The 12,500-nt window shown below is 41.3% G+C and overlaps 1 protein-coding gene across 1 annotated transcript in view; it reads left to right on the top strand.

Annotated features, from left to right (window-relative positions):
• Positions 1–2,085: 2,085 nt before the first annotated feature.
• The window catches only part of ZSWIM4 (zinc finger SWIM-type containing 4), a 142,790-nt gene continuing 132,375 nt past the window's right edge, over positions 2,086–12,500 (top strand). Inside the window, exons 1-2 of the mRNA XM_044057649.1 lie at positions 2,086–2,438; positions 5,642–5,843. Of these exons, the coding sequence (XP_043913584.1) occupies positions 2,331–2,438; positions 5,642–5,843 (310 nt within the window). The 5' untranslated portion in view covers positions 2,086–2,330. The remainder of the gene's footprint in view (positions 2,439–5,641; positions 5,844–12,500) is intronic.

The raw sequence follows: 12,500 nt of genomic DNA, 5'->3' as shown, positions 1-12,500 counted from the left end.
TGGCAGCAAGCAAGTGTGTTTTGAGTTACCAGCACCTGATTTCTGTAGTGGACCACAACAGAGTTATATCTATTTGTCTATCTATGCATACAGAGGGAAAACATTCCAAAATTCACAAAACTAGTGACTGGAGCTCAGGCTTAAATGCAGGACCTTGGAGGCTTGAAATAAGATTACCACTAAATTTCCAAATGAAAACAGGGATGACCAAGAATGGGTCTGTAAAACATGAGTCATTAATGCCAGGAGCAATTTGATTTGTGAGCTTTTCTGGCCAAAGACAATTTGAACAATTTGCTTTTGTGGGTTTGTTTCATACTTGTGAACACAGTAAAGCAATTCCAGAATTGTTTTGCCTAGTTTAATAGGGAAGTTTATTTCTAGAATAACTTTCTGCAGGCTGATGTTGATTAGAAGACTGCTTCTGTTATCAGTAGAGCAAGAGGTTTGCCTTTGGTGCTGAAGGCTATAGGTTCTATTTCTACACTACGTAAACCGATTGCTGACACTGCAGTGCAGCATAGGGGAGGTACTGCACTCGTGAGTGTACCATCCTTCTGATGAGTTGTTAAACCGAGGCCTCATCTGCTTGAGTTGGTGGTAACTCAGGTAGATGTAAAAGACTAAAGGATGTTCTCCAATGCCCTGCCCAAATTTCTCCTAGTAGTATAAATACCACCTCAGGTCTCCCCTGAAACGAGGCTATTGGCCTAGTGGGACTAATCTGATCTAAAGTTTGCCAGCTCAGGCCTGTGGGGATGGCTACCTACCTCTATGTCCAACAGCTTAACCCCAATAATTATAAGGGTAATAAATGCAGACTAACTGCCCAGTGTGTTATGAGACAGACAAGGATGCTGTTGTAGCAGTTAGCTGACAGAAGAATAACTATAACCGAGACCCATTTGTTTCCTATAACTTAGTAGCAATCCAGTCTCACTTGGGGACTGACAAATGATTTAAGATGGGACTCATTTGAATTATACATTCAGAACTCCTGCTTGGGAAGTTAGTACAGTTAATCTAGCTTCTGAATGCATCAGAAACCTCCCTACTATTGGCAGTTTTACCACACAGCTCGTCTTCTGGCTTTTCCCTGGTGTCAGTTACACATGCAACTTTGAGTCACTTGCAACAGTTCCTTTATTAGCAAGTAAATGTGCTTGTTCGATAGTTTATATTTCTCAGGACCTCTCAGCAAAATGGTGTAGCTTAATTTGACTGCAGAATGCCAAGATGTATGTGAACATGTGCGACCCCCCTTTGTTAACGTTTTCGTGGTTACTACAACACTGCACTGTATATTGGACTTTATGCTTCATGTATTGTCACTTGGTGATGTGTAAATAGGGTCAGCGCGTTTTGTTCCGCTTTCCCAAATAAATAATTATTATTTTGAAGAGATCTCATACCACCGAAGAGATCTTGAAAAAAATGTCATTTTCTTATTATCAAGGATTTCGAAAAGGTTAAGGAGGATGGGTGAACAGTGTCAGTCGTGTGTGTGTGTGTGTCTGTGTGTGTGTGTGTGTGGGGGGGGGGTGCAAATAAAAGTTATGACATTATTAGTTTACTTTCTAATGTATATTTTAAAGCTGAAGTTATTATTTTTGCAAGAATAGCTGGGAAGTGTATACCGCCTACAGCATTCCTTTAGTTTTTTTTTTCATTTAAATATTAACATTTAAAAAAAATATTAGTCTATTTTTATGTGTTTGACTACAATACATTTTATCACCTGTAAAACTGTGTTAAATTAAAAATTCAGAGTGCAGTGAACACACCAAGCGAACTGCCCATGACATATTTGACGCCATAATAACCATACCCGCGTTCCACTCCAGGTCACGTGCGCCTATCTGGGCACAAAAAACATGAATGAAAGGGACTTGTCGCCAAGTGTGGGCATGCCTTCCTGTTATGGCACAGCACAGGAAAAAGTGACTGTTTCTTGGGCCAATGGTGTTTATGCGGAGGCGGACACGCGCTTATGAGTGCCACGATTATTACCCAATGGAAATGGGAGTTGTACAGCTCAGCAAATCAGCGACCGCGTGAGGGGAGGGATAAACGCGTTTCTTAAAACGCTGTGGAACAAGTCGGTCCTCATTGTTGTGGTTTGTTAAAGGGATAAGAGGGGGGTTAATATAGCCCCGTGACACAAAGTCCAGGCACGGAGGAAGGCAGACTCGCACGGAGACGGTTTGGACGTACCGGAGGATAGTAATAACAAGAGGAAACTAATTTCTTGCTGACAACTAAAAGGATTAGGCCGGTGACTGTAGTATTTTCTTTGGCAGATCGGTGCCCACTGCACCCCCCTCTCCGTGATGGAACCCCCGGCTAAGCGCAGGTGCCTGGGTGCCCGGAGGACCCGAGCCGAGTCCCTGCTGGAGCTCAGCGCTAAGAAGGTGGCCGAGAGCTGGGCTTACGAGCAGGTATGTGGGGCGCTGCCATGGCAGGACACAAGGGCAAAAAGTACTTTGTTGGACCGGGATTGGTAAAAGGGGTATTTAAAGGCTGGGGACGATCACTGGAGGTGCTCATGTGCTGTTTGGGGCCCCGTGAGGGGAGCATCTGCTGTCTGGATGGCTTGTGCATGGTACAGCCTTTGTGCGTTCCTGCTTCTATGTTAGTAATTTTATTCATGGGACGCTTTTGGCACAACTTTTCTGTGCCTAATTCCCTTCTTCTGGATTTTTTCCATCTTCCGCTTGAGTACAGGTTGGGGTCGGAAGTTCGAATCCTGCTTTGTAGAATAAGAAGGGGCCGCATGGGTGACCTTGACTAACTTCCTTTTGTTGTCACAATAACTGAGTGGCTCTGGATACCCGCTGAAAACCGAGATGATTCTTGTCTGCGGCTGAATCACTTGTTTGCTCTGCTTAGATGAGATAAGCATAAAGGTCTTTTAGCAGCCCCAGATGACAGACAGTGGAGGATTCTTATCCCTTTTCGTGTGTCTGTATGCAGCACACGAAGACACTGTCTCCTTGTTTGTTGGAGTGATTATTGCTGGTATTCAGAACAGCATTTCAGTGCGCTAGTTCTTGTACAAGAGAATGGGCTTTTATATGTAACCACAGCTGCCCAAGGCAACCTTCTAACTTCTTTCTTCCAGCCACCCTTTATTTAGATGATGTTCAGAAAGACACAAAGACAAGTTGAAACAGTTTTCTACTTCATGATGCAGATTTTTGGGGGTGGGTAGCTGGTAGTAAGTAGGGGAATGGAAATGCCTAGGCAAGGGCAGGAGATAACATGACAGCTCTTTGTAGCAACAGGTTCAGTGCCTCTATCAGGGTAGGTGTCTTTTTTTTTTTTTTTTTTTTTTTACTTTCTCTATACTGGTTGCATCATCCTGATAACACAATAAATGCCTGGTGAGTTACTGTTGTAGTTGTTGTCTCCAAGGATTTTGTTTAGGGGTTAGTGCCTTCTTTGTTAAAGATTATGAATTTGATTGTGTGTTTTCAGCACTTGCTGTGTATACGTTGCTATTGCATAAGCACATGTGTGCTAAGTATACACAACATTTTTCAGATCTGCTTCAGCCATGGGTGGGTTGGGGGTTTGTATCTTGTGCTGAGCTAGACTTAAGGGCCTGGTTGAGAAGTTTATCTGCATTTCCCCTGATTGACTTGAATCCTTTGGTGTCAACGTGCATAAGTAAAGCACGCTATCTCTCACAGTATTTCATAATAAAACTGTAGAAACTTTCCGAAAGAATGGGGTGGAATCTTTAACTGGGCAAGTTGCATTTTTTCCACATGGTGTGTAAAGTGCAGCAGGGAGTTGGTGTGTGTGTTTTTTTTTTTTTTTGATGGGGGGGGGGTGGCGGCATTCATCATTTAGGCTGTTTTGATAGCATAGCCAGTTATTTGGAGATGGCAGTTTTTTACGTCCCCCCCCTGTATTTCATTGTAAATCCTATCTGGTGGCTTCTTGTTTGTACTGATGTGGTCTGTAATCCTATTTAAACACTCAGTAGTGTGACTTAAGTTTTTTGCTACATGCAGGTGTCTACCTATGTATTCCAAACACATTATTTGTCTTGTGACCTCTCTAGTGAGACCTAATCATTTACCATGCATGGAGATGTGAAACTTTGGCTGTTACACACCTTCTCAAATATGGCCGTATAAGCTTAATGAATCGAGAAGAAAATGTTTGTTTACATTGCAATGGCGTATTTTGTCTTCAGATAATTAAGAGCTGTTGAATAGTAAACCCAGGGGTGGGGGTTTTCTCAGTGTATGGTGTTTTTACTGCGGTCAGATGATTTTTTACAGTTTGACTCTGGACTTAAACATCTTTTTGTCACATGGTCATCGTACAGCTGCCCATCGAGTGCTGTGTCGGAACTGTTGACTGAGTTCTTGTGTGATGACTTCAGAAAAGTGCAACAAATATTGGTGTCTGAAGGGTTGGGATTACTTGGTGATGAACTATTTATGGACATCGCTGTTTTTCAGTTCCTTAAATATCTGTTGTAAAACATGACTCGTTACCTTCTAAGCAAGTCATGTCACTTTGCCTGGCTTTCATCCCCATCTTACACAGTTACTTTTTTTAACTGGAGGTGAAGCCTTCTGTTCCCAGGACAACACAGGGGTCCAGACTGTGTGTGTATTACACACACACACACACACACGTACGTTCCCACAATATGATGTTCAAATAATGTTGCTGGTGTGCCTTTCTAAAAGAAGGATAAAACTGTAGGAAAGTTGTCTCCTATTCCAACTTGTAAAGTTTTCTATCAGCAGTATTAGTGAAATGCGTGGCAATCAGGTTCATAGATTAGTACTAGGCTAACTGGTCTTGCAAGCCATTTTTTAAGCCTACCCAATTATCCCTTGTGAGACGCAAACCCTGCACCTTGTGTTTATAAGGCAAACACCTTAACCATTAGGCCACCCTCCCAACCAGGTGAGCCTACTTTTGCCTGTTTTTTTCTTTTTTTTGTGTATTGAACAGCTGGTCTTTATTGTGAGTTTTTAGGTTTTTTGAAACAAAGGCTGAAAATATTTGGTAATTTATGATGTCAGACTATGCTCACGTGGATGTCCACAGAGCCTGTAGACTTGTAGTGCCATGTCACATTTTCAGAAGGGGGGGGGGCTAAAACCTCTTGGTTAGCCAGGTCTGTAACCAAAGCCTTTATGTTTGTAAAGGTTGCTTTTTGAACAGGACATGCCACCTGCATGCTCTGCCTAGTGACTCTGATTGCGTTTGGGTTGAAGAACTGTATTTGAACACACTGTTTGTCTTAAAGGACATAAATTGAGGAGGAAACTGATGGGTTATAAAATGCAACAACTTTTGGTGTTTGGTACATAGTGTGTTTGTGAAGTGCTTCCTCATGTCTGTTAGAACTTTCCAGTTTTGGTTCACAATGATTGTGATAAGCAGTAACCAGTGTTATTTAGTGCATGTTTGATCATGGGGCAGGCCAATGAGTAGGCTGTGGTAGACTGAATATCCTCTGAGTTATTGCCACCAGTTTGACTGTCTGTGGTCATAGCTCTAGAACCTGTTTCCGACTCTAATGCTAGGAACTCATCCTTGCTGTTGACTCTGAAATCTGCAATATTAGATCCTCCATGTTAAAAATTGTAATTTTGTTTGTGTTGCCCAGGTGGAAGAGCGATTTTCCCGCATCCCTGAGCCTGTTCAGAAACAGATTGTATTTTGGTCCTTCCCGCGTAGTGAGCGTGAAATCTGCATGTACTCCTCTCTCGGTTACCACAGCCCGGAAGGGGAGAGGGATGGAAGAGTTCCATTTAGTAAAGGATTGCGGCTTTTGGAAATGGGAATGGTGGACAAGGTGCTACAAGTAGGTAAGTGTGTAAAATCGCAGGGACTGCGAATGTCGATTTAAACCTTGAGTAATGTTTGTCATCATCTGTAAGGTTCACGGGACTGTAAATGGGGAATGTCTGGGACTCGATTGTTCCTGCCAATGTTTTTTTAGAATTGATAGTTTGTTTAGGATAATTAGAATGTCTGCTATATGTTAGTTTTTGCCCCTTCTGACACATTTGACAGTGTGTTGCCGTACCACTGTTGTATGTAGGATGTTATGTAGTGTAGGTGTGTTCTGCAGACTTTCAGACTAGCCCAGAACAAAACAAAAACAAATGAATCCAAGTTAAAGGAACTAAACAGATAAATGCAGCATATTGGTGGAATAGATTTGTATCCTAACGTATCTCTCATTTCAGGAATAGACTTCCATATATTAAGCAAAATATTACCCTTGCCACCACCTTCAAGTTATATGCAGATGATTGGGTGGGCAGCCTCAAATTTTCCCCAATGTTATCTTCATCGTTTTTTTTTGCCTAGGCTTAACGGTCTGCAGATTGATTGCCTGCTATGTGTTTCTACTTTTAAAAAATGAATAAAATATTGAGGTACTTTGCTACATGTACTGTGTGAAAGCATGCTGTTTACCTACCCCTCATTAAAATATCTTCATTGCTAAATGTTCCCATCTTGTACTGATGTCCTGCTTTCTGTGGCATTGTGTATACTGCTTCACTTAACAGCATTTAATGAGTATACATTAGCTTGTATGTATGTTAGAACTCTGTTTCTCGGTAATTGCTGACTTGGGACATGGGCACTTGTATTGTGAATTTTCTTGTGTATTACTGAGTGTTCTTATGTGTTGTGTTTCTGTGCTGTATATTTTTTTCAAATGTAAGAATTAATCTGGCTGCATGCTTTGACTATTTGGCAAGCATATATCCTGTTCAGTTTCAGCATTTGTGTACCTTTAGTAATCCCAGTAGGAACTTTTCTCCCCGGGCTGTCACTGAAAAGGGTCTCTCTTTGATCTCGAGTCGATCAGTTCCGGTTAACCAACAAAATAAATAAATTAATTCGCTGTATTATGTCATGCCGAGGAGTTCATTGTTATTAAAACCTGCATTAACTTCTTTGTAGTATAAGACCCCCCCCCCCCCCCATGCCTTGTGTCCATAGATGGGGGTGGGGCAGTCAGTTCTGCAGTTTAACCTGCCCTGCAGCTTTTGCATGAATATGGCTGTGATAACATCTTTGTTCTCTACTAGAACAATAGGTACTGTTTAGTTACTCTCGTCTGTTCATGGCTTTTGTGATGTCACTTCATTACTTTGCTCATACTAAAAACAAAATAAGCCCAAAGCCATTCAAACCAGTCTGTTCAGGAGTTGCACACAAGGTGCTTTCTATTTATTTTTAGTACTCTGTGTGGCTTTCCTTACGTAGCCCACTGGGAATGTGTGCATTGTGATGCTTGTCACAGGTCTTGCTGTTACTTTGTGTCTACCTGTTGGGATGCAGGTATAGTTGTCTGTGGAAGACAAATCTGACAGGTGTGCATTTACATGGTTGGTGTGCCTGATTTTTGTATTGTATTGTGAGTGTTTCAGATGCGGATGGGGGAGGTGATGTGTCCAAATGTAAACCTATTCCAGCTGTGCACAATAGGTAATTTTCGGTATAGGCCTGTAAAAACTCCGCATCCCGCTGTGATGGAATATGCAAGCTGGCCTTCCCTTTCTGTCTGATATAGTATTTACAAGTGTTCGGGATGTTTGTAAGTTCTTCGGCCTCATTCACATTTAAGTACAAATGATAAGTCTCTCTCATGTCTAAATTGTTGACCATTTTGATCAGTGCTAAACTACTTGAAGTCCCTCCTGAATCATCCCCCCCCCCGCTTCCCCTACTGTCCTATTAATTATGGAATATTGAACCTTATAAATTTTAGCCAACATAGTTGATCACATTGCATCTATATCAGTTACCCCCCCCCCCGCCAGCTCCTGTTCTTGTTATCCCTCCTATAACCTTATAACCTTCTCTAATACACAGCTTCCTGTACTGTAGACTCAAATGGACTTGTCTGTGTTGACTTAATACTGTATATTTAAAAAAATGTGTTTAATGTTAATAATGTAAAGTGTTTTGCAAAGAGTAGAATTGCTGTCTGTATCTGTCCAATTGGTCAGTGCAGCACACTGATAAACATAATATTAAATAGTGGTGATATGATAATATTAAATAGTGCTGGTATGTATTCCTCTCTTGTACTCAGTTCTACTTTCCCTGCCTACGTTAGGGTTATACGTTCAGCTAATCTCTTATCGGTCAGCTCATCTTTTCATACAATCATCCATGTCTTCCCCACAGCTATTTATAAGTTAGACTTATTTAAATTCATTGCCCAGTTTTGTACTGTATGCTGTTGGTGTTTGTTATTTCTGTTTGCTGTTACTGAACTTATGAAACTCTTACATACGTGTGCGCAATATATGCATATATATATATATGCCTAGCAGTTGGCACTGAAAAAAAACATGCTGTGAGCTGTTAATGAGCTGCTGTTGGTGCCTGTTGTACAGGGTTTGATTACTTCTTCCTTTATTTGCCTACTTTGTGACTTTAGGGCAAATCACTTAAGCAGGTACTGCTCCCAGGTCGCAACTGAAAATGGGACAATATGAACAGTGGGCTTACCCAGTCAACAAATGGGTTAAAAAGTGTCTATGTGCTGTATAGATAACACAGAGGTATTCATACCTGCATTTTTTTCTGAAAATGGGCGTTGTTCACTCACGTGACATTCCACCGGATAATGAGTTGTGTGATTGTAGAGAGATGTCTGTTTAAGTTGGATGAGGAAGGTTTTAACTTTGCCTGTTGTGTTCTTTTTCTTTCTTTGAGAGTGGAAAGCATTTTTTAATAGTTTTTTGTTCAAAACTGTAATGTAGAAATACTTGCTCAAGCAAGCACTTCTTTCCATGTAAAGACAGACTCCAATAATTAACACAGTGAGCATGTGTTTGTGTGTGTCTGTGTGTGTGTGTGTGTGTGTGTGTGTGTGTGTGTGTGTGTGTGTGTGTATGTATGTATATATATATATATATATGTGTGTATATATTTATATATATATATATATATATATATATATATATATATATATATATATGTGTGTGTATATATATATATATATATATATATATATATATATATATATATATATATATAGTATGTATATTTATACATATATAGTATGTATATATGTAGTGTAGGTGTGTGTCTGTGTGGTGTTGCGTTGTATTTCAGTGTTTTGTGGTGTGGGTGTTATGGTTTGTGTGTTGTGTGCTGCATGATGTGTTTGATGCTGTGATTTTGTGGTTGTGAGGCGTCGCTGTTTTAATGGCTTAATATTGTCGAAATGCTGAAATTCAATATTTCAGCATTTTGGCAGTATGAAGTGCTGTGTATATATATATATATATATATATATATATATATATATATATATATCTGCACTTTGTTCAAATAGTACAGCATTTAAATTGATTTTTTGTGTTGCATTGAATACTATCTAGCTGAAAGTTGTGGCGCTGTGTTTTGAGATAGTTACCCACCCACCCTCCCTGTTTTTGTTTTGGTGTTAATCTTGGTGGCTTTGAAACTGCCCGCCCCTCTCGTAAATTTGCATTTAGATACTCGTCCTGGGCCCATCTCATTTGCTCGGTCAAAAAAAATTGCACTTTTTTCATCTGCTTTTCTGTATGTGTTTCTTCCTACTTTTATTTTGCTTTTGCATCATCTTAAAAGTACTCAATTGTATTTATTACTGCTTGCTGTGTCTATCATTCTAAGCCCTTTGGTTTAAGCACTTGGTCATCAGACCAGTTGTTTTACATTAAGAAGGTTTGTGGTCTGCACTGTTGTGGCAGGACAGGTAGCTTGTATCCTTCTAAGTTGGAAACTGCTGATTGAGAGCTCAGTGTCTGTTATTGTAAAAGTGTATTAGTTCTGCTTTAAGCATTTAAGCACTTGGGCTTCAGGCCAGTTATTTTACATCAAGAAGGTTCGCGGTCTGTACTCTTGAGGGAGGAGAGGCTGGACTCTGCACTTCTGAGCTGGGAATTTCTGGTTAAAGGCTTATAGTGCCTGCATATTTTAACTGTTTCTTACTAAAATTGGTGCGGCTTGTTTGCTGTAGCATAGACTAGATCCAGGCCTGCTGAATCTAGCTTTGTTTGTATAACTTGAGCACTAATCCAAGCCTTCTTTTTTGGAGAAGATTTCCTTGCACCCCAGTGGCAGGAGTGTGCAGTTAGAACTTGTCTGATTTGAAGACTACAGGAACAGAGCTAAGTTTTTGAGATTTTTTTTACTGGTTAACTGGGTAATTTGTTTAAAAGCCTTTTCTGATTGCTTGTAGTAATCTAAAGCTGTGTATTTTTTACTGTTTTTGCCTTATCTTTAAAAAAAAAATTCCTTGTTTTCCACCTTTCTAAGCTAGTATAGTCCATTTTTCCGGCTAGTGCTGAATTCAAGGCTGTTACAATTTTTTGAGTTGCCCATACCTTACTTAGATAGAGGGCGGTTTCTCTGCTTACCTGTGAGAGAGAGAGAGAGAGGGCTTTGAGCAGCCATCTGTCCCTGGAGTAGTGGATCCAGCCCAGAAGTTGGTAGTTTATAGGCCATTTTGAGCTAATTTCGCTTTCATTTCCCTGCTGTAAAAAAACGTGTTTGCACAGTTTTGCATGTCCGGGCAGCGCCAGTTAGCTAGGGTTAAATTTATCCCGGCTCCACCAAGTCTCCTCTTCAGTTTTTCCCTTGAAAGTAGTCTAACTCTCAACCTAAGCAATTAAAAAGCATCCTACAGTCCAGCACTTGCTCAGACCTAACAGCAAGCACTAATATACCCAGACACTTGATTGTCCAGCAGGGCAAGGTTCATTATTCACCTCTCACCAACCAAGCGACTAAGCAGCTCACCCTACTATTCAGGCATGACCAAAGGTTAATTTCAGGTATACTCTCCAGTCCAGCTGATGAACCTGGGTATCTTGAGGCAATGTTACAACTGCCTCATGTACACAGACAACCCTCTCCTCCTACCACAAAACATTAACATATGCGAGAGATGCAATTATATAGCTAAATTGGAAGCTAAGCTCTCTCCACCCAAGACTGGAACAGGCAGTCATGAGGAGAAGGTTAACACTTGCACCACACATCCAGCCTCACACAGACATACTAAACCACCACTGGCAAAAAATACACATAAATGCACACAATCATACTCAGAGGCCCTAAATAAAAACCTGCAAGAGCATCACAGACCTCCAAAGCAGACACCCAAAAACCTGCACCTCCCGTCACAAACCAGACAACACATAAAACACAAAATCAGTGTACCGCACAATCACAGCCCTTAAGGCGAAATAACACCTAACTCACTAGTAATAGGCGACTCTATAGTCAGGCACACTGACGTCCCACTCACTAGGCTGGACAAGGAGAAGGTTACTGTTAGCTGCCTGTCGGGAGCAAGAATCCGCCACATAACACGAGCACTCAAGTCAGTCCAGAACAAGTACAAATATGACTCTTGTCATTGTTCATGTTGGTGTGAATGACCTGAGACGTACCTCCCTGGACTACATGAAAAGAGACATGGAAGAGCTCTCTGATCATGTAGCCCAGGCGAGTATGACCCTGACCCCGAGTAGCATCCTGCCCTCACCAAGAATGATACCACAGTGTAAAGAAAAACTGATCAATTTCAACAATTGGCTAAGCTTCTGGTGTTATTCAAAGAGGATCCAGTGTCTGTCAGCCTGGGATGACATGCTCGACAGGCCTCGTTGCTTCGCAAGAGATGACTTGCACCTGTCACCCCTACGCTTTCAAATACTGGCCAAGGCTCTTGCTGCCCCCATAGTGCCTTTTTTAGGCAAGGCTCAAAAGTCAAACCCACCTCTGTAAACAGCACAAATAAAAAAAAATGAGGGTTATGCTACTGAACTCAAGGAGTTTAAATCTCAAAATGCATGTGCTTGAAGCACTCCTCAGTATGGAGAACGTCGACATCTGTGCAGTAACTGAAACCTGGTTCAAGGCTCCACAGAGCACCCCAGCACTACTGGGCTACAACTCATACCACACATTTTGGCCACAGAACATGGACCGAAACACAAAAGGAGGGGTGTATCCATATTCATCAAGGATACCTACACCTCCAGGTTAGTGACGCAGCATGATACCTCAGAGATCATCCATGTGCAGGTAACATCAGGCAAATCTGCAATGCAAGTTGTGGCCTGCTACAGATCACCCTCCATGACCTAGGACCACCACTCCGCCTTTCTGGAGACACTGGAAAACATGAAGGTCCTACCGAACACCCTGATATTAGGCAATTTCAATGGAAAACTATTAAAGTGCAAACTCCCAGGTCCAGCGCTTCCTGGAATTTATCAACTCAAATGCCTTGGATCAGCTGGTAAACTCCCCTACCAGAGGTGAAAACCTATTGGACCTGGTCATCACCAACATGGGCGACAGATATTCCACACCAGAGGTCAACCCATCACTGGTTAGATCGGACCATAAACTAATCACTCTGGATGTCCACACCCCACCACCACCACCCCGAACTAAGGAAACCACAGTAAAAAAAAAAAAAACTTTTTTAA

Source organism: Protopterus annectens, chromosome 15.part0 (genome assembly GCF_019279795.1).
Source record: "Protopterus annectens isolate FY-2018-M chromosome 15.part0, PAN1.0, whole genome shotgun sequence".
Lineage (NCBI taxonomy): Eukaryota > Metazoa > Chordata > Ceratodontiformes > Protopteridae > Protopterus > Protopterus annectens.
Note: the sequence above shows the minus strand (reverse complement) of the source record. Positions and strands in the feature narration are given on the sequence as shown.